Source organism: Citrus sinensis, chromosome 3, assembly GCF_022201045.2.
Source record: "Citrus sinensis cultivar Valencia sweet orange chromosome 3, DVS_A1.0, whole genome shotgun sequence".
Classification (NCBI taxonomy): Eukaryota; Viridiplantae; Streptophyta; class Magnoliopsida; order Sapindales; family Rutaceae; genus Citrus; species Citrus sinensis.
Window position 1 is genome coordinate 4513598 of NC_068558.1, and position 24158 is coordinate 4537755.

General features: G+C 33.7%; 3 protein-coding genes across 4 annotated transcripts; 2 read left to right on the forward strand and 1 right to left on the reverse strand.

Moving 5' to 3' along the window:
- The first annotated feature begins 7453 nt into the window (after positions 1 to 7453).
- Positions 7454 to 8816, forward strand: LOC102616292 (hypothetical protein). The gene is made up of 2 exons (XM_006476982.4): positions 7454 to 7921; positions 8168 to 8816. Exons 1-2 carry the CDS (start codon positions 7593 to 7595, stop codon positions 8340 to 8342), a joined length of 504 nt encoding a protein of 167 aa, XP_006477045.2. The 5' UTR covers positions 7454 to 7592; the 3' UTR covers positions 8343 to 8816.
- A 138-nt stretch (positions 8817 to 8954) lies between these two features.
- Positions 8955 to 14955, forward strand: LOC127901199 (uncharacterized). Of its 2 annotated transcripts, none has more exons than XR_008053333.1 (10): positions 8955 to 11207; positions 11679 to 12441; positions 12527 to 12679; positions 12768 to 12872; positions 12956 to 13195; positions 13284 to 13454; positions 13540 to 13971; positions 14089 to 14152; positions 14251 to 14379; positions 14497 to 14645. XR_008053333.1 is itself a non-coding variant. In XM_052437898.1 (10 exons), the coding sequence occupies exons 2-10, from the start codon at positions 11683 to 11685 to the stop codon at positions 14893 to 14895; spliced, it is 2484 nt and encodes an 827-aa protein (XP_052293858.1). In that variant the 5' UTR covers positions 8955 to 11207; positions 11679 to 11682; the 3' UTR covers positions 14896 to 14955. The 2 variants fall into 2 exon arrangements, 1 of the variants encoding a protein (XP_052293858.1); XM_052437898.1 differs by having other exon boundaries at positions 14057 to 14152; positions 14497 to 14955.
- A 5226-nt stretch (positions 14956 to 20181) lies between these two features.
- On the reverse strand, positions 20182 to 22447 carry LOC102625720 (uncharacterized). Its single transcript, XM_052438323.1, has 2 exons — positions 22292 to 22447; positions 20182 to 20529 (listed from the first exon to the last, which is right to left on the reverse strand). Exons 1-2 carry the CDS (start codon positions 22445 to 22447, stop codon positions 20182 to 20184), a joined length of 504 nt encoding a protein of 167 aa, XP_052294283.1.
- Between the last annotated feature and the right edge of the window lie 1711 nt (positions 22448 to 24158).

Sequence of the window (24158 nt, forward strand, 5' to 3'; positions counted from 1 at the left end):
AATTATTAAATGGTTAATTTTATTGATAAACTATTAAATATACAAGTAATGAAAATTTAATCTCAAGATTTAGTATAAGTAAAAGTACCAATTTACTTATATCATAATAATAAATAAAAGATAATGTTTAAGTAATTAATTAATTAATTAATTAAAATTGGGTACAAATAAAAAATAATGATATGAATGAAAGTCTCATAAATGGTGACAACTGTTTTTCTTCAATCTTATCCGAACTAAACCCATGTGTAAATTATGATTACTAGTTCCATTATTTTAGCATTAAATTTAAATTTATTTCCCTTTAGGGGTTATTCATTTTTATGTCTGAAGTCTTAAGTTAAGATATTTTAATATTTTAGTTTGTTTGCTTTTGTATATGAAGGCTTATTATAAGATATTTTTATTTGAATAGAAAAAGTAAAATTTTGTGACTATTATTTAAATAATAAAATATATGAATGAAAAACAAATTTTTTTCCTCCCAAATACCCTTATTTCCTGCCTAGCTATTAGATGTTATATTAGAATTTTTCTTAATCTCAAATTTTACTTGGTATTAAATACTTAACATAAATTCAATTTGAATTTTTAAAAAATTAATTTATTCTTAGATAACAACGTTTTTTGTATATAAGTATTATGTTAAATTGTAAAAAATAATGTTATTAAAATTATTTTTCATGAATTGTATACCAAAACATTCAAATCCTTACCTTACAAATATTTGTAACATATAAAAGCTATTGTACTAGAAAACACTATAAATAAATACTTATTTAAACTTTAAGTATATATAACACTTTCAAGGTGGTAAATGGTAAAATATTCTATTTAAGATGTTTTGAGTTTATTGAATTTATAAAAATAAAACAACTTACCACTTATACTCGTGTCAAAAAGTAAAGAGTATACATATTTTTCTCATATATGCATTTGGAGGTTGTTTGTTAAATCTATGAAATCTGAAATTTTATTAATTTCAACCATTTTCTAAAATATACTTGTTTGTTTTTTGAAACTTATGTATGATTTTCAGACTTTTACATCTGAATAGAAAAAATAAACTTTTGTGACTTTTATCTGAATGGAAAAATGTCTAAATGACTAATAAATATTATATTCCAAAAATATCTTTGTAAAATAATTTATTTCCTAAACTATGAAATGTAATCCTCTTCTTTTGTTTTAATTTACAAGAACATAAATGTCAAATAACCAAATTTAAGATGTTTTTATTATGAAAACAAATAAGATGTCACTTATATTCAGATATTTAAAAAATAAAAATAAACATGTCATTCATATTTTTATAATCAAATTCATTCAGATCTTAAAAAAATTCAAACTTATTTAAATTTTAGATAAAAAAATAAACGCTACCTTAAACTCATTTCAACTTCAATAACATTTAAATTCATTTTAATTTAAAATAAAAAAAAAGGCTACTTGAACTTACCAAACATGAGATAACTATATAAGTATAAAATTAGTCTAATTCTATACTTAATCTTATCGGCCAAACATGCCCAAGATATTATTTACGGCGCTCCATTTTTATTGTGAAAAAACGGCTAGTGGGATTGTCGTCATTATTGTGTTTTTAAAAGGTACTTTTTCGCTTCAATTAATCGTATCATCGGAAGTACACTTTATCAGGCCGGTTTAATAAAAGGTTATTTGTTTTAATGTTGAAAATTACACATACTTTCACTATTTATTAAAAGCATTAATATTTTAAAAAACAACTAGCAATTTAAATAAATGCAAGCACCCAAAGTTGATCTAAATAAAATGACTCGGTTCCAGAGAGTGTTAATTATAAAATAAGAAGATTGATTGTCTCGTAATCTACAGATATGTCAAGGGAATCAAATCCTTACTTTTTAACAATTTTCTCCTCCTCAATAGGCTTTAAAATAAGTCACTTAACATAGGAGAACCCATCTCAATTTTGTTATTTTTTATTTTTTTATAAGAACTCAACTTGTGCCATGCCCATGCGTTATGCACAAACATAATACCTCCCAGGTGATGTGACCATTGTGAATATTGATCTATTGTTTAGGGAGAAAATGGAAACAGCTGGATTATTATTTGTATATTTAATTATTTTAAAGGGATGGCTAATTATGACTATAGAGGGATCAAAATTTCCATTCAACTTGACATACTTATTATAATATAAAATAATAAAATTAATTCATGACTTTATATTCATACGAGTGATGACATAATTTGAGTATAAGTGATCAAGTGTAAGCATCTTATTTGTCAAAATCTAAGTTAAGGAGTTGTGGGTTTTATAGTATAATTCTCTACTTTAAATATTGATATTACGCAGGATAAGGTTAGTGACAGTGCACATCTAGTTATTTTTTACAATTTGAGAATATTTTAAATCATAAAGAATGATAGTATATAATATCTTTGAACAATTTTGTGCTTATAAGACGATATTTACTCTTATTTTTACTGACAATACAAACCACTCATTTTATTTTATTCTGAAATACCGAAGAAATTGTTTTCAATAATTTGCTTGGAAGACTTGAATCTTCACTCGAATGAGGAAGAAGAAGGGAGAAAAACAAATAGAAAACCGATTTAACTAATCAATGGCCATCAACTAGCAAGTAATTTTACAATAACATGCTTAATTGGACATTGGAATCTATTTTTGCCTTGAAAATTTTCAACCTTTTTTCTTTTTTCTTTTTCGGTGCTTTATTAACAGTTTTTTCCGTCTCCAAAATTTTTACACCGTCACATACGGACCAAGAATTTAATGTCGTTTTAACCATAAAAGTTCACTTAAGCGGACCATAAACTAAAACTTTTTCAAATTCTCCAAAAGAAATGAAAGTCGCACAGGTGTTTATTTTCTTTGCCCCCGGGCCCCCACTCCCCTACGGGTTTATAACTTAGGATCTCTCTAAGTTACATGCATGTACCTTACAACCCTCTCACATGAATAGTGAATGGACCCACATCATTCACTATTCATATGAGAGAGTTGTAAGGTACATGCATGTAACTTAACATTAGCCTATAACTTATAAGTCATTTTTTACCTTGACCATAATGTTTCACACTAGATTCCCCTACGACCCGGCGTTCTAGAAAATAATTCAGATCGCAAAATAAACTTCCTTGCGATCTCAGCCATCCAAATGTTGTGGAAGGGCGGTGGCAAAATTACACGGGCGTAGTACGGAATCATTGATCTCGGTGCATTATAATTACCGAGAAGAAATATTAAATTAATAATCCTGCTTTTGTCAGTCATCTTTTACGTGGCTTCAATGTATAGAGCTAGGTTCTGCGCTGGTATCAAGCGCTATAGCACACGTGTAAAGAAGAAAAATCACCGCAGCGTACGTATGGGAAGTGGCGGGCTGCCCGTGGTTCACGGGCAGAGGTTGCTGCCGCGGAAACAGAAACCTCGTAACCCGAGCCTAGTTAAAGTGTCCATATACTACCATGGAAACGATCCCATGATAATCCCATGAGCCTTCACATGAAATATCTAAATTTATGACATCTGTACAATTTCCATAAACATAACAATTATAATTTGCGTCGTTTAATTTTGATAGCAAAATTTCATATACTAAAAATTTAAATCATTAAAAAAATAGAATAATTATCTGAAAAATGAAATTATACACACTACAATCATAATTAAATTGTGCTGTTATGAAATTATTTTTGCTTCAAAATAGAATGCAAACAATTCTTAATTTCTTATCTTTGAAAACTAAAGGAATTATAATTTGCATTAAATTAGTCATGAATTTTTATTTTCTTTATATCACTTTTTAACCTTAAGTTGTTTACTGTTGCCAAAAAAAAATTATTAAAAACTTGTTGACGAAGACTTAAATCGCATTAGAAAAGATCTAATAGAGTTGTCTCCATCAAATTCATAAACAGAGAGAGAGGGCGCATACATGATTCATAATGAATGATGATGAGAAAGGATGGGGATGGTGGGGTCCGCAATGATGACTTCGCGGGATGTGGGACCCGTCGAAGTTGGGAAGTGGGGAAAAGGACAAAAGACGAATGAGAGAGAAAAAGTAAAAGTTAAAATAGAGAGAGTGAAGGGCGTGACGTCACCGAGAGGGGCCTTGAGTATGAGTAAAGAGGGAAGGTGGTGGGGCCACGTGAAACCATGGGTTGTGGGAGTGGTGTGGGCATGGGGTTTTGGTTGTAGCAGTACAACGTACTGTTTGGTTACGGGAACCCGCTTTCTTGATGGGAGAGTCTTACTTGCATTTATGGAGCGTGCTCTTTACTTGAATGATGTTTTAAAATGGTAGCGAACTTTGCTTAAGAGTTTAGGCAAGGCTAATTACAACTCTCTCCTCAAGTTATTATTATTATTATTATTATTTTGTAGTTTCGAATATGCATTACATTTTATTAAAAGAATATTGACACCATTACACGTTTGGTTGATAAATTTAAATGCTTTTAATTTTTTAATTTAAAAATATCAAATTTATATGATAACAACTGTTAGACCCAAATTGAAAAATTATATAATACTGTAATTAAAAATTAAGGCTTAAGGCATTAATACTGTGATGAATAAAACTAAAACGAACAAGTGTAAAAATAATTTAAAACATGTAAATCAACATCAAACTTTAATTAATTAAAAATAGTGTATTCATTTAATTTAATTAAATAAAAATACTCATCAATTGAAAATAATTGGAATAAATTTTATTGAATTAGTTTAACCATAAATTTTATATTCATTCTAGGACATTCATAACATTTTTTTTATTTTTTATCATAGTATTTGTTTACTACATAGATTAATTAAGTAAAATTATTTTTCTTGATGTGGATTAAGGCAAAATAAAATTTAAAAAATATATTGTTATACTACTAGATATGTATGATATATCAAAAAAATTAGATCTAATTTTTAATTTTGTACATGCTCAATGTAGTTTTAAAATTTACTTTTTACTTGTACTTAAAGATCATTTGCCTTTTAATTAAAAAAAAAAAAGAGATCATTTGCCTTTGCTACTCCAAGAGGTTTTAAAGGATGCAAAATCATTTTATCTTACAAATAGCTGGCTTTGAGAGACACGAAATAAATAATTTTTCAAAATTTGATTTTAAGAATAAGTTTGTCCTTAATAAACTTTCAAATATATCATGACATGTATTATATAAACAAAAAAAAAATATCATCATTCAATTTAGAAACAAAATCAATAAATATATAAGGTAATCATTATAACAATAAATTTTTATTTTACGTTTGTAAGTTTTAATTTTTCTTTATAACTCTTATATTAATTTACTTGTTTTATCTTACTTTACAAGTCTTATGTTTCAATTACATAATTCATGTTTTATTTTACACTTAATGTTGATTTATAAGTTTTATGTTACATGTTTAAAGTTTTTATTTTGTTTACTGATAGTACATCAATTTATTATCTTATGTTAATTTACTTATTTTACCTTTCATTTACTAGTTTTTACATTCTATTTATATAATTTATGTTTTATTTTACACCTAATATTGATTTTATAAATTTAATGTTATATTTGTAAGTTTTTGTTTTGTTTACTAAAATTACACCAATTTAACACTCCTATGTTAATTTACTTATTTTATCTTCCATTTACAAGTGTTACGTTTTATTTACTTAATTTTTGTTTTATTTTACACTTATTGTTGATTTATAGTTTTATGTTATATATGTAAGTTTTTGTTTTGTTTATCAATAATACATTAATTTATCACTCATTTATTAATTTGGCTTTATTTTATCATGCCCCTCGGGCACTATACCCTCTTTATTCTTCTTGTAGTAAAGCCATTGTTGGATGAAAAGTAGCAATATGGTGCAGCTGTGAAGTGGCTATATGGCGCATGAAACAAACCAGGAATGCAGGTCGTTAGATAGGAAGGGTTAACAACACAATTATTCTATTTAAGGAAACAAGAAAATATTGGTGTATATAACAATAAATTAGTTAGCTCAAACAAATATTTGTAGAAGCAAGTAGTTAGTGAGGGACAATATGATGTACATTATTTACAATTTTACCATTGTAATTGGCATATTATATAGGCGACTGTGGTAGAATATTATCGAATGACTAAAAATGACGTTAATGAAAATAAAAATAATCTAACATTGAAAGGATAGGAAATTGATGTATGAATTTAGGAGTGTTCAGATTGCAGTCCACTATACTGAATCCACCTGTTCCATATAAATTCGAGCAAAAAGATTAGAAAAAAAAAGAACTCAAACCATTGCACACAATGGTGTTGATGCCTTTTTCTGAGGGCTTCTCCATAGATCAAGACTTCCATCAAGGTTAGAAGGAGCCCCCAATCCAACCATAAGAAAAACCGTCGTCGATTACTCATAAAAAATTGACAAAAATAAACTATAACAGCCGTAAGTGTTGCCACTTCCGTTCATCATATTTTGCCACTATCAATCAACTCTTCTCCACAAGCATAACCTTTTTAACTATTTACCACCGTTGATTGATGCATCGATCGCTGCATCAAGATCACTCTACCATTGCGGTCAAAAGCAATTTCAGCCGTAGTTTACAGCACCCTAAGACCAATAATGAAGGTGCAAGGAATTAGGGTCGTTGCCCAGCTTTTTATTACTATTCATTCCCAAAATCGCAGCCGTTCAATTAGACTGATTATAATCTAATGACATGTTAGCAAATCGACAAATAAAAAAGGTACGGTGCTCCTAAGACACAGAAGTTGGACCTAATTAATTTACTTATTTTATTTTATATTTACAAGTATTATGTTTTATTCATGTAATTTATAATTTGTTTTATATTTAACGATGATTAATAAATTTTATATTTTATTTATATAATTCATATTTAATTATGACATTGACGTCGCGATGACCCTAGAAAATTATGATGGTAAAAATATTTGGTCCCTTTCCGGGCAATTTCCAAGAGCTCACTAATGCTCCCACTAGCTCCGCAATAATTTCCACGACTATTAAAGCGGAAGGGGAAAGTCTTTGCCCCTCGCTTGACCCACCCCCACGGCTAAAGAAAGAGACTGTTCTAAACCGGCACTTGGACCGAAGCCAGAAAAGCCCAGCCCGGTGTGATCGTTACGTTAACGCGCAATGAACGTGCGTGACGTGGGGCCTCTCTTAGAACATTAACGCTTGGGTATTACTGTATTAGGTTGCAAGTGTGGCTCCACAGAAAATCTAGTCGCAAGCACGAGAATACTGAAATCTCAACTTTACCCTCTACTACAGACAAAATGATAGATATTTTATGACTGGCATGAGTGTAGATTCATTGAAACTCCAGTGGCAAGAATGTATTGCATTTGGAGAGGCAGGTTATGTGAGCCAATAGATTTACTTGCACGGATTCTTGAAAGCCTGCCGTTGGTTTTAATACTCCGAAGTCTGTCTATAAAGAGTTTTGCTATCAAAACCTGTCATTCACCAACTCAACTTTATAAAAAATCATCGCCCTCTCTCCTTCTCTTCCCACTCACTCACATAACCCTTGCATTTCTTACACTTCACAGAAGAGAGAAAATGGATTCTGGGGGTTCAAAGAGGACTTGTTTCATTGAAGAAGATGATGGGCTGGCTTCTGTAGCTGATATGGAAGCTGGGTTTTCAGGGAATCATAGCCAGAATAATAACAATAATAATAACTACGCTTTGTTTTCAAGGCCTCTCTCTTATGCAAGGAGCAGTCTAAAGAATCTGTCAACATCGTCACCTTCATCTGTTTGTTTTTCACCTAGATCTGGTGGTGCAAGGTTTTATGATGCAAGATTTGAAGAGCAGCTACCCCATTTCTTGGATGCTTGTTTTCTTTGCAAGAAGCCTCTTGGCAATAGAGACATCTACATGTACAGGTCAGGCGTTGTTTTTAACATTTTCATTTCTGCTAATAAAGGAGTAATTTTTTTCCGCTTTAATATAAATCGTTTGGATCCCAGATCTCAATTAGCGGTTGAAGTTCAGATTTTTGACTAAGATTTATGATCAAAATGCTTTCTTAGATCCTTGAGGGGGATTATATTAGAATTTGTGCAAAGTAGAATTTAGATGGCTGGCTTTCTGATGAGTGTTTTTTTATTTTTCCTTATGGTAATTTGCAGAGGGGATGTGCCGTTCTGTAGTGAAGAGTGCAGGCAAGAGAAAATGGACGAGGATGAAGCGAAGGAGAAGAAACTGAGCCTCTCTTCAACAATGAAGGCTTTGAGGAAGAAATCAACTTCACCAACGAGAAACCAGGACTACTCTTACCGTACTAGCACTGTTGCAGCTGCTTAATCATTAGTATATTAAGTCGTTCTACAAATATTGGTATATTTTTGATAACCCATAAGAATGGATAAAGAAAAAAAAAGTTACAGAAGGAAATGAAAGATATGAAGGATCTAGAAAAGAGGGCCAAGCCAAGATGAGACAATAGGAAGAAGAGTAGGAAGATGATGACTCTTCTTTTTTAAATTGTTTCAACTGTGTGAATATTCTGATGATATGCAAGGAGTTTGTGTGTTGCCTTGATGTAATCTCAGAGATGGCTCTCTGTTTTTCTTCTTTTTTTTTTGGGGGGGGTCCTTATTTTTCTCTTTCTAGATTTCTTTTTATTTTTTGTTTTGGTTTGTAGCACTACTGAAGCGTTGGTGCTCTACGCCTCTAATTATGAAATATATAAATAACAAACGCCTGTTACATAGAAAAAACGATGAAAAAGGTTGATGAATGTCAATGATAGTATCGTATGATATAGCTTTCCTTGCAGGTGTATTCTCAATTTCTTTACTCCATTTTTCCTTTCAAGATTGCTCTGTTTTGTGTAATGCTTTAATGGATCTTTCAACAGCGGTGTATTTAGTAAATTTGACGGGAAATTTGTTAAATTCTTTTAATGTTTTTTTCCTTGGAATTAAGATTTTGCAGCTTCTTCTCTTTTTTGTGAGAGAGAGACACTTTTCTGGCAGGCAGGTAGAAAGTGGAGTGTGGAGTTTGTGAAAGAGGGATTGGTGGAAAGCATGGCCTCGCGTTATAGTAGTAAGTTGTGTGATTAATTGTGCAAAACTTGAATGAGTTTGTGGGCTGTTAGATCTTTTCAAACAACTTGACGAGCATCAAATTTCTTAAAGAGCAATGACAAACGAATCAAAATCAAAGACAAAATTTTTTGTTTTTTAGCAAATTTTGATTTTTTTTTTTTAAAGACAAATGATTAAAGAAAACTATATAAATTTCGAAACGGAAAAACTTCTGTCGTATTTGATTATTTTTCATTTCTTAAAGAATCTTGTACTTTGTTATTGAGTCTTTCGTCAATCTTCATTTTAATTTCAAAAAATACCGTTTTAGCCTTTAAGTTCGAAAATGAAATTTACCGTTTTAGCTGGCTGGCAAGCAAGTGGCAATACGCCTTCTGTGATCTGGGCTGTTTAATTTTGGACTTGGGCCTCTTTTAAAACAGTTGCTGTTTGGGGCCCTTGGAGAGCCCTCAAGTCAAGTCTTCAAACGCAGCCGTAGAACTAGATTGAATTTGTCTTGCATACGCCCAACGCCGATCAAAAGTGTTGGTTTGAATTGTGATTGTCCTTTAAATAAAAGAAATCAAAGGATACCCCTCCCTAAATTCTATGTTTTTGTATCTTTGTTTTTTTTGGGGGGGGGTGGTTGCTAGCATTTACTAATTATTTCAAATACTCGGAACTCTATTACCGCAAAGCCAAATTCAACTCTTTTGAGTTTTTTTATTTAATAAAAGAGTGGGGCAACTCTTCTAACCCTTTTCGATCAAAAGGGTTGTGGTTGTTATTGTTGTTGGCTTGTTGCTGGTGACATATGAGTTCATAGAAGAAAGAAACGAAGCCCCAATGATATATCTTCGAAAATAGTTTATTTTGATAATGAAACTTAGCCCACAATTTAGCTTCTGTTTTCTTGGATTGATGAAACCCCTTAGTTAAAATATACAAAATCTAAATAAAACAAAAATATAGAAAGCCAGAAAGGTGAGAGTGAGAACTAAAGAGAGTTGACAGATATGCAAATAAAAGAGCTGACGTTATCTCAACCTACTGAAATACTTATTAAATCAGTTTTTTTAATAAATTTTGTTTTTACTAAAATGCTCACAGCTTAAATTATTTTTGTAGACAACATAACTAAACTTTTATTTAAAGAAAATCTTGAATTCGTCTTCCTCATCTACATTCACGATGACAATTTCAAGTTTGTCTGCCTCTGAAAGATATGATAGCACCAATTAAAAAGCTTTAATATGACCCAAAAAAAAGAAAAAAGAAAAAACTAAATGTTGCAGAAGTTGCATATTGGTCTTCAAACTTAATGTAGTGAACAATAGTGGTTGAGTGCGTAAAAATTAAGAACTAAAAAACAAATCTTACCGTGTAAATATCTCTCCCAGTTGCCGATGCAAAACAAAGTTCTAATCGTATCAATTACTTCAGAGAGTCTGAGAAAGGAGTAAAATTAAATGTATACCATCCATGGGCGGACCCAATGAAGGCCCAGGGGGGCATCAGTCTCCCCGGGCCATTAAATTTTTTTTAAATGTACCCTAAATTTTTTTTTGAAAAAATTAGATAAATAAATTTAGACACATTTTTTATATATCAAAAGACTTATAGTTCAATGGTAAGAGTATTATTTAATGGTTTTAAAACCTTGGTTCAAATCCCATTAGCCACATTATTTTATTTTTTAAAATATTTTGTGAAAATTACTTTTTAAAAATATTTTGTGAAAATTACTTCGAAACAATGATATTTTTACGCATTTAAAAAAAAAATTTAAATTTATAAGACTTAAAATGTATTCAAGTGAACATTAAAAAAAATCTAAGTTAAATAATTTTTTTTTAAACTAAGCCCTCCACATTTTAATTTGGGAAATTTACACTAATAACCAAAAAAACTTTGCTTTTTTTCATCTTAACCCCCCAAAAATATTTCTATCAACATTAGCCATTAAACAACATTTGAGTCCAAAATACCCCTCCCTCATCTCTTCCCCAACACTCCCTTTCTCTCATCTCTCCCAAACCGATCCAACTCCCATCATCGGCGGCGACATCAACCCCGTCGGCGGCGGCTCCATCTCTCACCGGCATCCGATCTACGATCCACAACCTTCAACAAAACCTAGGTTAGTCATTTTTCTTATTTTCATTAATTTAAAATGAGATTTTAGAATAATAATAGTTATAGCTTGAGATTGATAATGGTGGTGATGATGTTTGTGGTGGTTGGTGGTGTTTGGGAGTACTGTTTTTGATTTTGGAGTGATTGCGCTTAATTTTGGGGGGGGGGAGGGAGGGAGGGGGGCAGGGCGCGCGCCGGCGCCCATTGCTGGGCAGCAGCGCGCGGCCTGCGGTCGCACCAAATCTGGTGCAACAGCAAGCCTCACGCACCAGATTGGTGCGAGAGGCTTGCTGTCGCACCAGCGTTGGTGCGACAGGCGCGCCTGTCGCACCAATTTTTTGGTGCGACAGAGCCTGTCGCACGAGTTTTTTGGAGCGACAGGCTTGCCTGTCGCACCAAAAAATTAGAGTTTTTTTTTTACGAGTTAATTTTTTATTTCTGTAAATATAATGTAATAATTTTATAAATATTATAGATACATGGCGAAATCAGAATCACCGGATATTGAAGTAGGCAAGATGTATTTTCGTTATGCTGATCACTTTCCTGGTCGAATTTCGAGCATGTGTATGTTATCTTCGGTCGTAAAAGCTATCGAGGAAAAATTAACAAACCGGCAGTTGAGTATGTTCAAAAAGGATATATTTGGGCATTTCTTGGAGTGTCGAAGTTTTCCATTTAGTGGGGTAATTTTGCATAATCTTTTACTGCGTCAAGTGGCCCATGAAGAAGATAGCCGTGAGGATCAGTTATGGTTTCAAATTGGTAAGCATTTGATTCGCTTGTCAATTGTCGAATGGTGCTTGGTTACTGGACTTTCATTTGGTGTTGATACCAATGAAAAAAATGATGAAATGGAGCAGAGGCTACGGAATACGTATTTTGGTGGTGTGCATCGTAAGATTAATGTGAAGCAATTTGATGCCGTATTTAAGGAGTTGAATTTCGAGGAAATAGACGATATGGACGCATTAAAGATTGCGATGTTTTATTTTGCGGACAGAGTACTAAATGCAAGAAAAAATCACTGTCAAATTAATTTCGATTGGCTTGACCAAGTTGATGATATTCAGTACTTCCGAAAGCGTCCATGGGGTCTATTGTCGTGGGAAATGATTTATGAGAGTCTTGACAATGCACTGTTCGAAAAAGACGAGAAATTTAAGAAGACTCGGTTGAAAAATCCAGATCATAATATTGAAAAATACAATCTTTACGGATTTACGTCTGGGGTGCAGGTGCTTTTTTTTGTTTATTAATAAGTTTTATAGTATTAAATATTTGATAGTTGTTTTATTTGATTTTTCACTTTGGTTGTTGTAGGCTTGGATTTATGAAGCAATCGGAGGGTTACCATCAACATGGGTCGTCAAAACGAAGAGTAAGATTCCCCGCATTCTGCAATGGAAGCCTATGGCGTCTTCGAGAATCAACTTTGCGGAGGTTTATTCGTTCTTCAACGACGAATCTCGTCTTGTAAGTAATATGTATTACTTCTTTTTTTAACTTTACTAAATTTAAGTTGGGTTTACTTACTTAAATTTTTCAATTAAATTTATGGCAGACGGACGTTTTACAAACTCTTGAGCCAAATTCAAAGGAGAGTAGCAGAAAATATTGGCTCTCTGTGAAGGATTACTTGCCAAGCATTCCAGACTGGGTTCATAAGGTCGGTATACTGTAAGTACAAAAATTTTTTTTATCGAAATTTTTGACTTTTCATTTAGTAATTTTAAATGATACTTTATACAGCACCAACCCTCAATCAACGCGATGCCGTCGGTTACAAGACAATCGGACGAGCATGACGATCATGACGACATACCAAACCCAATACCAGAGCAGCGTCATGACACTTTTGAGCAGCGTCATGACGCTTTTGAGCAGCGTCATGACGCTTTTGAGCAGCGTCATGACACTTTTGAGGATGAGGTGGCTGTTGACGCTGAGCAGCAGCAAACAGACAACTCTGATGACGCACGGGATTCTGAGGTTATAAATAATATACGATATTTTTCACTTTGGTTGTTATTATTTTTTTATTGTTATTCTAAAGTTTTATTTTTTTCTTTTGTATTAGTCGAGGACAAAGCAGTTTAATGATTACGTACGACGACGGCTGGATAAGATTGATCGTAACGTGTATGAAATAAAGTCAGAATTAAAAGATTTTAAAGAAACCGTTGTTGGCTTCATCGACACATTTTCTAAACGTCCAAATAAGGATTCTCCCACTGCACGCTCGTATGCGGTAAGCTAATTTATATTAAATAATTATGTTCGTTTAACTTTTAATTTGATAATTATTTAATATGTTCTTTTTGGCGATTGTACAGGCCCCGGATGACTATGGAGTGTATACTGACGTGGGCAATGAAAATTTGTCTACGCCCACGTCATTGGTTAGTTTCTACGGGGATGTTAGTGGGGAGAGCGTGCAGGTGTTCACAGAGGTGCCTCCGGGCGTTAGTAAGTTCGGCCGCGCGTACATACCGTCGTATGTTTATAACAGTCCTTACATGATTCCTCCGGTCAGGCGAGGACAGAACGTCCGGAGGTTACCTCGACCCCAAATCATGGAGCATGCGATTGACATGAGTACGAGTGTGGATGTAAATCCGCTGAGAGGATTGGAGGACTCTAGTTGGTTTGCTGAGTTTGATCGATGGTTCACTGGTGATATCAGAGTCCGCCGGAACGTCCAGCACCCGCGGTCATTCTTTCAAATAATTTTGGGGATAGCTTCGATGGGATGGCTAGGCGATGAGGTATTTATATTTTCCTCGTGGTGTATACTGTTGTGTATTTGTGTATAATTTTTTTTTAAATCGTAATATTTCTGTTTCTCTACAGCATATTCACGAGTATCTCTGCTTGATTAGCAGGAAACAACGGCAGTATCCAAATGCCTTACTCCAACGTGTCACACATACGGACACATTTTTTTGGGTAACGTGCCGACAAAACTTACAAATACTATTTAATTTCTTTAATTATTGCCTTTAAGTTTAATTAATTTATGCATTTCTTGGTTATCTATGTACTAGGTGTTCTTGAATCAGTTATGGAATAACGGGAATTGTGCAGTCGATTCAATGGTATTCGACGACCGCTTGAATAGTTATCTGTGTGGGCGACAGCACACAATGTCAAAATCAATGACGGATGTCGATATGGTATGTATTTTATTACATTTCACATGTTCTATAATGAAAATATTCGAGGAGTTGTTTTTTCTTTGTTGTATTTCAATTTCATATATAACGAACATGTTTTTAAATTTTTATATGCAGTTACTCATCTCTGTTAACTTGGACGGCGCGCATTGGGTACTAGCACGAGTTGACTTTCGGAAAAATAAAGTCTGGATTTATGACTCATTAGTCACATTTCGCGACGACAAAAGGTACAAGTTGAAATTCAAGCCACTTGAAGTTATATTCCCTCGCTGGTTGGAATATGTTGGCTTCTACAATATACGACCTGAGTTGCGGAGTGAAGACCCGTGGAAAGTTATCGCAGTTAAGAGCGCGCCACAACAAGAGCCTGGAACTGGCGATTGCGGTGTTTTTGTATTGATGGTTACGATGTATTTAATGTTCGGGCTTAGGTTGGAGTTTAACGCTAGTCATGTCGAGTACTTTAGAAAGAAGATTGCGGTTGATATATTTAATGACGATATTATATTGTAGACCTATGTAGTAATTTCAATGTTGAAATTTACATTTTTTTTAATTTCCGCACTTAATTTTATATAATTTTAATGCCTCACATTTTGAACTTTAAAATAAAATAAAGTTTTATGAATAATAACAATTTTAACCAACGAAATACAAAAAACAATAACAGTTTTAACCAACGTAACACAAAAACAATAATAGTTTTAACCAACGAATAACACACAAAATACAACTAACTTCGAGTCGACGCAATAGGATTCTTACATCGCTTACGATTATGGCCAAGTTCATGACACCGGCCGCATCTTACAGTTCGCCGGTCAACGTCCTCGCCAGCCGAGGGTATTCTGCGCTCTTTACGACGTCCAGGTGGCGGTGCCTCAACTGGTGGGTATACCTGCAGCTCCTGAATTTCATCTGGAACTTCCCAATCAGCCACATCACCAACTGGCTCCACTGGTTGTGCATAAGCCATCGCCAACGATTCTGTAGTGTAAAAGTCCGAGCAAAGGTTAATAAAATCCACCCGGTGTGTTAGACACGCGGCAATTGCATGAGCACACACAAGCTGATCAAGCTGAAACACTCTGCAGGAGCAAGTTCTCTTTTGCAAGTCAACCAACCCTTCCTTAAGCCCACCGCCTATAACTTGAAAGCGATGCGGAGACACCGGCCGAACTATCATTCTTTCAGCTATAGTTCTCCTCTCAGTGACTATTTCATCCGCCCATGTTGTTAGCCGAGTAGTCATGGATTCAGCCACAATTTTTCTATCATAAAACCATTGCTGCAATGTTTTCCTGAAGTGATCAACAAGATGAGTAACAGGAAATTTTCGAGGTTCCCTCATGAAAGCATTAACACTCTCCGCGATGTTGGTGGTAAGAATGTTGTACCTCCTACCTTCAAACTGAGACCTTGCCCAATTACACGTACCGACATTATTTTCTAGGTAATCAGCCGCACCCGAGTGGATCATCCACAACCTTTCAAGTTGTCTCTTAAATTCCTCGTGGCCATATGCTTTTGCTGCATTAATAAAGGCAGGCTCAAATTCATCCCAAAGAGCTTTGGACATTCTAAATTGTGACTTAATGTTACCTTTGACGTGGTAAAAACAAACGCCATGAGTTGCATTGTGAAATACTTTAAGAACGGCTCTCCTTATGGCAGTGCATCGATCAGAGATAATTACCAACTCAGGTCTATCACCAATCACTCCATGTAACTTCATCATAAACCATTCCCAAGCATCATTATTTTCTGAATCCATGATCCCAATGGCTAACGGATACAATTGATTGTTACCATCAAGACATGTTGCCACGAACATGCTTCCACGATATAATCCCTTCAGATGAGTACCATCTACAGCAATGACAGGCCGAATGTACTGCATAAACCCCTTGATGGAAGATCCGAGTGCTACAAAATAGTACAAGAAATTACCATCTCCATCCTGCTCGAGGTGAGTGACTGTACCCTCATTCGCTGTAGTTAGTACGTGAGAGTATTTAGGGAGCAAGTTGTATGACTCTGCAGGGTTGCCGCGTACTATTTCAAGACCAACTTCTCTCGCCCTATATGCCTGCTGGTATGTTAACTGAACACCGTATTCCTGTTGCATATCTGCTCTTATGTCATTGGGAGTATAAATCCTCTTATCTTGAATATATTTTTCTGCGATAATATGACCGACAACCCGGCTCCTTAGTTGATGACGTCCATCAACCAATACCTCATTATGACAAGTGTGTACATTATCAATTCTCTTCACCACCCAAGGAACATGTTGCTCGTTCGAACTTCTAGTTGCTCGAATACGCCATTTACATGATTCTGAACAACAGTGAGCCTCGAAACGTGTCGTAGTAGACCGTGCAATCTTGAAATCAAACTTATCTCTAAAGGCCACCTTGCGTAGTTGTAATATAAGCTCATTCTTCTCAGCAAATAGCTTACCCACGCTGATATCATCTGAGTCACAACTGCTAACAAAGCTTGGAGCAACCATGTTCGAAGGTAAAGTTGGAGCAAGACTTGTAAGGGGGTCAATTCTCCTTCTCGATCGAACCATAGAAGGAATAGGTCTATTGCCTCTGTTATTCATAGGAGTATTGTCTTCACACTCATCCTCATCCTGAAACGACGGAACATTCGAAGGACCGGCTCCTCCATCATCACCATCATTATTGAAACGAGTGCCCCGCCTTGTATTATTAGAAGGTTCTGCACAAACATTATCCCCCTCTGTCTCATTATGAAAATCATCATTGTCCCGAAAATCATTGTTGTGATACGGAGAATATTGTTGCTCCAACGACGTTGTTATTGGAAATACCGTTGCTCCAACATCCTGTAACGTAACGCCATTATCATCAATGTTGTCATAATTGTCGTGGATTGGAGAGTAATATTGCTGCAGCGATATTGTCCTTGGCAACACCTCTTCATCATTATCGGGGCCAGACATATTTGCTCTAAACGAAGTTTCTGTATCGACATGTGGCTCAATACCTTCGCTCGGAACTCGAGGTGATGTGGTCACGAATATAGGAATGCATCCAAAATTAGCTACGTCAGATGCCATATGCAACACAACCCTCACCATTTCATCATCACATATATCCATGGGCATTGCACATATACGATATAATGTGTTACTAGACCTCAAAGTTGTCTTCATTGTGATACTATAGTCATTACGATTTATTTTTAACACCTCATATACTCTTGTCAATAACTGATCAAACAGGTAATTTTTTCCAACCAAAAAAGCTCGATTTTTACCATTCACGTACTCCATACAACCATTCTCTAATGTCTCCCACCAACCATCGTAACACAATTCAAGTACAACTGAATCCATTAAGCCTGAAATTAAAAAAAAATATTTTATTTCAGTCCTAATTAAAATAATACAATTTTAATAAATCTCCAAGAGTGGGTGCGACAGGCAACCTGTCGCCCGAAGCTTGGTGCGACAGGGTGCCTGTCGCCAGATTCAGATTCACCCGACTCAGTTCAGTAAGTTCAGAAAATAATTCATACCAGTAAGTGACGTCGATTTGTGTTGAATTTGGATAGATTATGATCGGATATCACTTTTACAGTTGTCTTTTGCGGTCGCCGTTGGCTTATGATTCAAGAATGAAAAGCTGCTTTTGGTTTGGCGAGATGGGAGAAACAATGTTGGTTTTGTTCTGTAAAGAAGGGTAATTTGGGAAGAAAGGCTTGTGTTTGGCTAATGTTGATAGAAAAAAGTTGAGAGGGTTAATTACGAAAATAATAAAATATTAATGGTTATTTTTATAAATTTCCCTTTTAATTTCTGGATCCGCCACTGGTACCTTCATTGTCGAGCCCACCAAAAACGTTATACGCTTCATGGGGGTGGGTGGTGGGGAACGTTTGTAGTAAAGTGTGTGGGAGAGTAGTTGAGCCATTTGTGGGGAGATCCTTTGTTTCTTGTTTTGATTCTGATACATCTGAATGCCGAGAGAGGTTACATTAAATAATAATAACAATAATTGAAAGGCATCAAAGAAAATAGAAATCGAGAAATATTACAAAAAAAAAAAAACCTTAAATAGGAATTAAGACAACATGTTCTCCCCCGACGAGAGACAAATTAATATTTCCTGCCTTCCATAGGTAAAGAAAGGATGTCCTTAAGGAGGATTAATTCAGATTTTGTATTATTTATCCGTAAATAGCAAAACACTTTCTACATCCAAGTTCGTGCTGATGATAAACGCCATGACATTGATACATGGACTGATGAGTACTACCGTTGAGGGGAAAGACACAAAGTTCAAATTTGTTATACTTGTTATACTAATGCTAAGTGATTTCGTTCCAATTGATATCACTTATTGGATGTGGGGAGGTTGAATAAATAATTTCACAAATTATGAAATTTTACCATCTAATAGATATTAATGACATATCATTTAGGATATCGACAGGAAAGCGAATAATTATTAATGCAAAATATTTTTATGGTGCATGTTTGTCACCATACCAATATACACATTCTTATATATACAAACTGATATAACAAATTATCTAGTTTCAACATTTCTCATTTGATTTATAGTCTTTATTTTCTTCAAATTGTGAGGCATGTACATTAATGAGAATACTGCTGATTTTGATTTCAATTTTTGTAGTTCAAGAAAATAACTTATTTTAATTTTTGTTTCTCATTCCGATTCTAACCCCATCCGATACCCACTACGTAAAATGTACTATTAGAGTATTAATAATAAAATGTACTATTATTAGAAGAGTCGCTACTAACTCGTAAACCCCTGAATTAATTGCAAAGACTATTTCTGTTACTTTTTGTGTTGTAGTCTTATCAAAGTAGGGAAATTAAATTATGAATGTGTGAATATATATATAGCATTGCTTTTTGTGACTCACAAATGACGTTATGTTGATCATAAGTACATCTTATGATAATAAGACTATACTATACGTTTCTAGATTCGAGAATGTTTGCTTTACAATTTGGTTGCTACTTGTGAATGATATTCTAATAAAATTATCAGAACTAAGTTCTAATAAAATTATCAGAACAAATTATCATTCACATCAGTAGCAGCTTCATTGCTAGTCTACTAATGTTCTTCATGGGGAATCAAACCTTGAATTATCATTCACATCAGTAGCAGCTTCATTGCATGTCAGTGTCGTTGCTAGCCAATTACAATTCACATATGTTATATATATTTTCTCGTATGTTCCTCAGCATTGTCAGTACGACCCACACCAGTAGGAAGTAGTGGTCTTCCTGTACCTACATCGACAACACAATAAGTCATGAAATGCTGACCCATTTTAGCTTAGCTCCTAATGCAATTCAGTTGCCTACTCAAATCAATCTTTTTCAAAATTCAGTTGCCGGCTTCTCCTTCCACATTCGAGCTCTCTCTTCATCCTAACGTTGATAACAGCTTAGCATTTTATCACCAGCCATTTCTTTTGCAGTCATGCCAACAATGGTCTCCGGCTTGACCTGCCCAAGATGGACATTTCTTCGGAAATCTGGGTTCTTAGGATCCTTGAGGTTACCCAAGACAGCTTTATACTTGATCTTATATGGCCCATCATATCGGTCCCATTTCTCAAACATTGCAGACTCCAATGCTATTGCAACTCGAACTGAGTCACACGCATTCACTTCATCTCGAATTTCTTCATCAGCCTCACCAGAAACCTTGGACAAAGCGTCACAAACTTTTTCCCTTACAACCTCCCGAAAACAATCATTGCATCTAATCATAGACCTGCTCAACTTTTGAAGAATGATGCCGGAAGCTTGTCCTCTTCTGTAATCAAATTTTCAACATTATCCGATGAATTGGTTTTCTCTGTCACAACACTTTCTGGTCTTACCACATTCGAGGAGAGGGATGTAGCATTCTGATCAACTTTCTGAACCTTAACAATTCCAACTCCAGAAATCTCCTGACACTCCTCAGAGGTCCTCTTATCAACCTTCTCTATTTTAGCAGGCTCAATGTCGCCAGGGATTGTATAGCTTCCTTTTCTCTCATCTCTCATTTGCTCAAGGGACATATTTCTCCACGACACAATCAGATCAGATGCAAAATCCTGGATTTTCTTCCTAGAAGATGCCTTACAAGCTCAAATGACGTACATAGCAATAAATCAATTCCACGAAATACCAAAGTAATTAAAATGCATTCGGTCTATGAAAATTGATAATTTTTGTGAAGCTGCTCAAAATAAAACACCGAACTATAAAACATAATTCCACATGCATTTAGGGCTCGTTTGGGAATGCTTTTGAGAAGTTTAAAAGTGATTTTGAAAATTTAAAATCTAATTTTGGTGTTTGGTAGAAAAAAATCAAAGTCACTCTTGTCAAAATCAATTCCTCCTACAACTGATTTTGAAAAACAGAAAAAGAGTAGCTTTTAAATTTTGATTTTGAAAATCAATTTTATCATTTAATACAATTCCATAAATATTCTTAAAATTATTACTTAAATCCAAAATTATCCTGATTCAAATTATAAACAAAATTAATATTTTAATAAATTTATATTGATGAATATCAATTTATTGGTTGAATTATTATTAAATTTGTTTCATTATATTATAGATTTAATTATCAATTGTTTTAAGATTAAAAAATAAAAAATAAAATCAATATATTATAAAATTTATTTTTAGTAAAAATTATTATAATACACAATTAAAAATATTATATATATATATATATGTTTTTATATGTATAAATAAATTTTATTCTACATTATGTACATTTTAGTCATTTATTTTCTCTCAACTGTTCAATAGTAAAATTTATTAAACGTACATAACTGTTTTTAAAACTCACAATACTTGTGAAAATAAAATTTACCAAACACTTAACTAATTCTCTTTACAACAGATTATTTTTATAACACAACTAACAGTAATTATTTTAAAAGCTACAACATTGTGAAACTAAGCCTTAGTAGATTGACCATACTGCTTTTTGTTAATGTGAAGGAGAGTCCTTTAGAAGAAAGAGAACGGAAAAAAAAATGAGTCATGAAAGACAAAAGCAAATTGTCAGATGAGAAGTAATTAATCTTTTTGCAACTCTCTACAAATGACACTGACCTGGATTCTGCAAAAGCGCAGGCATCTCACAGGTTTGGGGCATTAGAAAAGGGAATAATGTATACTCATTCGTTATGGAATTTATATGTAAATTACGATGTATATATCATAGTAATATCCAATAAAATAATCTGCTCATGTTAGATAGTTTATTGACAATGCTATTAGATGAGGAAATTCTTTTTCAGTGAAAATCATGATCATAAAAGTAAAAATATGCTAGTCGCGAATTGTGAAGATAGCTCATTATGGAGAAAGAAGCAATGGAAAGCAGAGGAAGGAAAAGCTTAAGCTGAAACATGATACAGAGTATAGTAGCAGTACAGATGCCAGCTCAGCGTAGTTAGTTTCAGTTCGTTAGAAGTACAAAATGTATTGTGATGAGTGTTAGCTAATTACTTCTTTGATTAGTTACATTGATTATGATTAAGTAGATGTAAGTATAAATACTCACAACTTGTAATACTCTGTTGTTAAGAAATAACAAATTCAGTTCACGATTAATCCAGAATTCTTTACTTAATATTTTCTCTAGAAACAAACAACTCCTTTCATAATTCTTTCACGAATGAAACGGAATGAGTAGTTAATGTCAAACTCTTTTTTTTTTTTTTTTCCCACTTATTAAAGCAGGAGGAACAAAAGATTCTTCGACAACAAAACTGTCGAACCTGTGAAAAAAATCATAAGCATATTAAAAAAAAATCAATGCTGAATACAGATAACTTGTGAAGTACATAAATATGTAGAGAGTGAGGAATGACACCTGCGTTGAAACAAGAAGCGGACAGGTGATATCGGACTTGTTGAGCTGATCCAATGCATCAATGCACCATGCGGTCCACGCTTTCTCTGCCTCCATTAATGCCGCTTCTGCCCCTCTCTTTGCTTCTTCACACAACTGTATCACCTTTTTCTCCATTGCTTTTTCCTCCACCTCTTCTTTCTTAAGCGGTTGAAAGGACAACAAAATGGTAACAAGCAAATCTAATAATGAATTATTTCTTGCCAAGAAAAACACATGAACTTAAACCTATAATTGTTTTGATGAATGTTATTCATAAACATAAATGTTTTCCCTTATTTAGTTATCTTAAAGTCTATAGCCTTCATTCATTGCGGCAATTCAAGTCCAGAATTTATATACGGCGATACACCCATCCCGAATAAACAAATAGATAAAATTAACCTAAAAATTGAAAATTAAAAATGGAAAAGAAAGGGGTAATAGAATGCACTCACAATTCTATTGAACGGCGCCGGCGACTACTGATGACGGCTTTGCCGAGCTGTGGTAGTCCAGAAGTCTTTTTACAGTGAAACTCCCAAGCAAAAGGATTTCTTTTTGAGTAATTTGCAATTTTTAATGAGAAGGTAAAGTACTCTTTACCATGAGCCAACAGCCGCCTAAGGCTTAGTTTAGTAATGCTGTATTTTTTAATGTAATTGATTATTATTAGTTATACTGAGAAAATAATTAATTTTAAAGAAAATCAATTAAAAGTTTCTATTATGAATTTTAAGAAACAGTCATATTTATTTGTTAAATTTTATTATTGAATTGTTGTAAGAATGCAAGTATCAAAAATAAATAAAGTTTATTCACACATTTATAGATACATCCGTAATATTTTTTTTTTTGTGTATCTATAATAATTTTTTTTATTGATTATTTTGTTATCTTAATATAGTTGATAATAATAATAATAATCTCTTTAAATATTAAATTAATTCTCAAAGTCAAATTTTAAAAAACTATTCCTCCCATACTTTTCAAAATCTATTATAAGATGAGATGATTTTATCAAAAGTAAATTTTTTTTAAAAATTTATTAAATATCAAAGTTAATTTATAACTTTTTAAAATTATTTTTTGTACTTTAAACAAAAGCTTGAACGGGCACTCAGATTTTCTTTCTCAATTCTAAGGAAAATATTTAAAGTAAAATCTCTTTGAAATCAAAATTTATAGTTAAAATCCCAATCACCTCTTCCCTGGTGTATGACATTCTTATCTGTTACTTTCTTCTGGGCTTAGAGGCCCAGCCCTGTCACTTTCGGGAGTACTTTTTAGCTGAGGTTCAGGGTTAACGAGGCGGTCATTGCCTTGTGGCATAAATAATAAGACTTCGGGTATCTTCTTGATTCCTGAACCCGAACTAAAAAGAATTTTGAAGACAGTCTCTCGTTGCCTTCAAAGCCAAGGATAGAGGTCAGATCAGTCACCTTATCCAGGTCCTTACTTTATTTTATTTTAATGTTTTCTTGTATCATTAGCTGAGTTTGTATGGTGTATATACTAAAGCAACCGTGATTTGTATTATAAGGACTGATGTTTATTTGATTTCTTCCCTTTCATTTACTAAATAATTAATTTGCTTATCTAATTTGCCGGTTTTGAATGACTTCTCTCAGGCAGTACCTCCATTTACAAAAACAAAAGAAAAAGAAAGGGGAGATCCGTGGGTGATCGCATCGGCGAACTCCCGGATGGTATTCTTGTAAATATTTTGTCTCGCTTGACCATGAAATAAGCAGTAAAGACCAGCATACTATCAAGTAGGTGGAGATACTTGTGGGGAGGTTTCAGTGGTTGTTTGACCTTTAACGATCCCTTCACCACGGCTGACTTA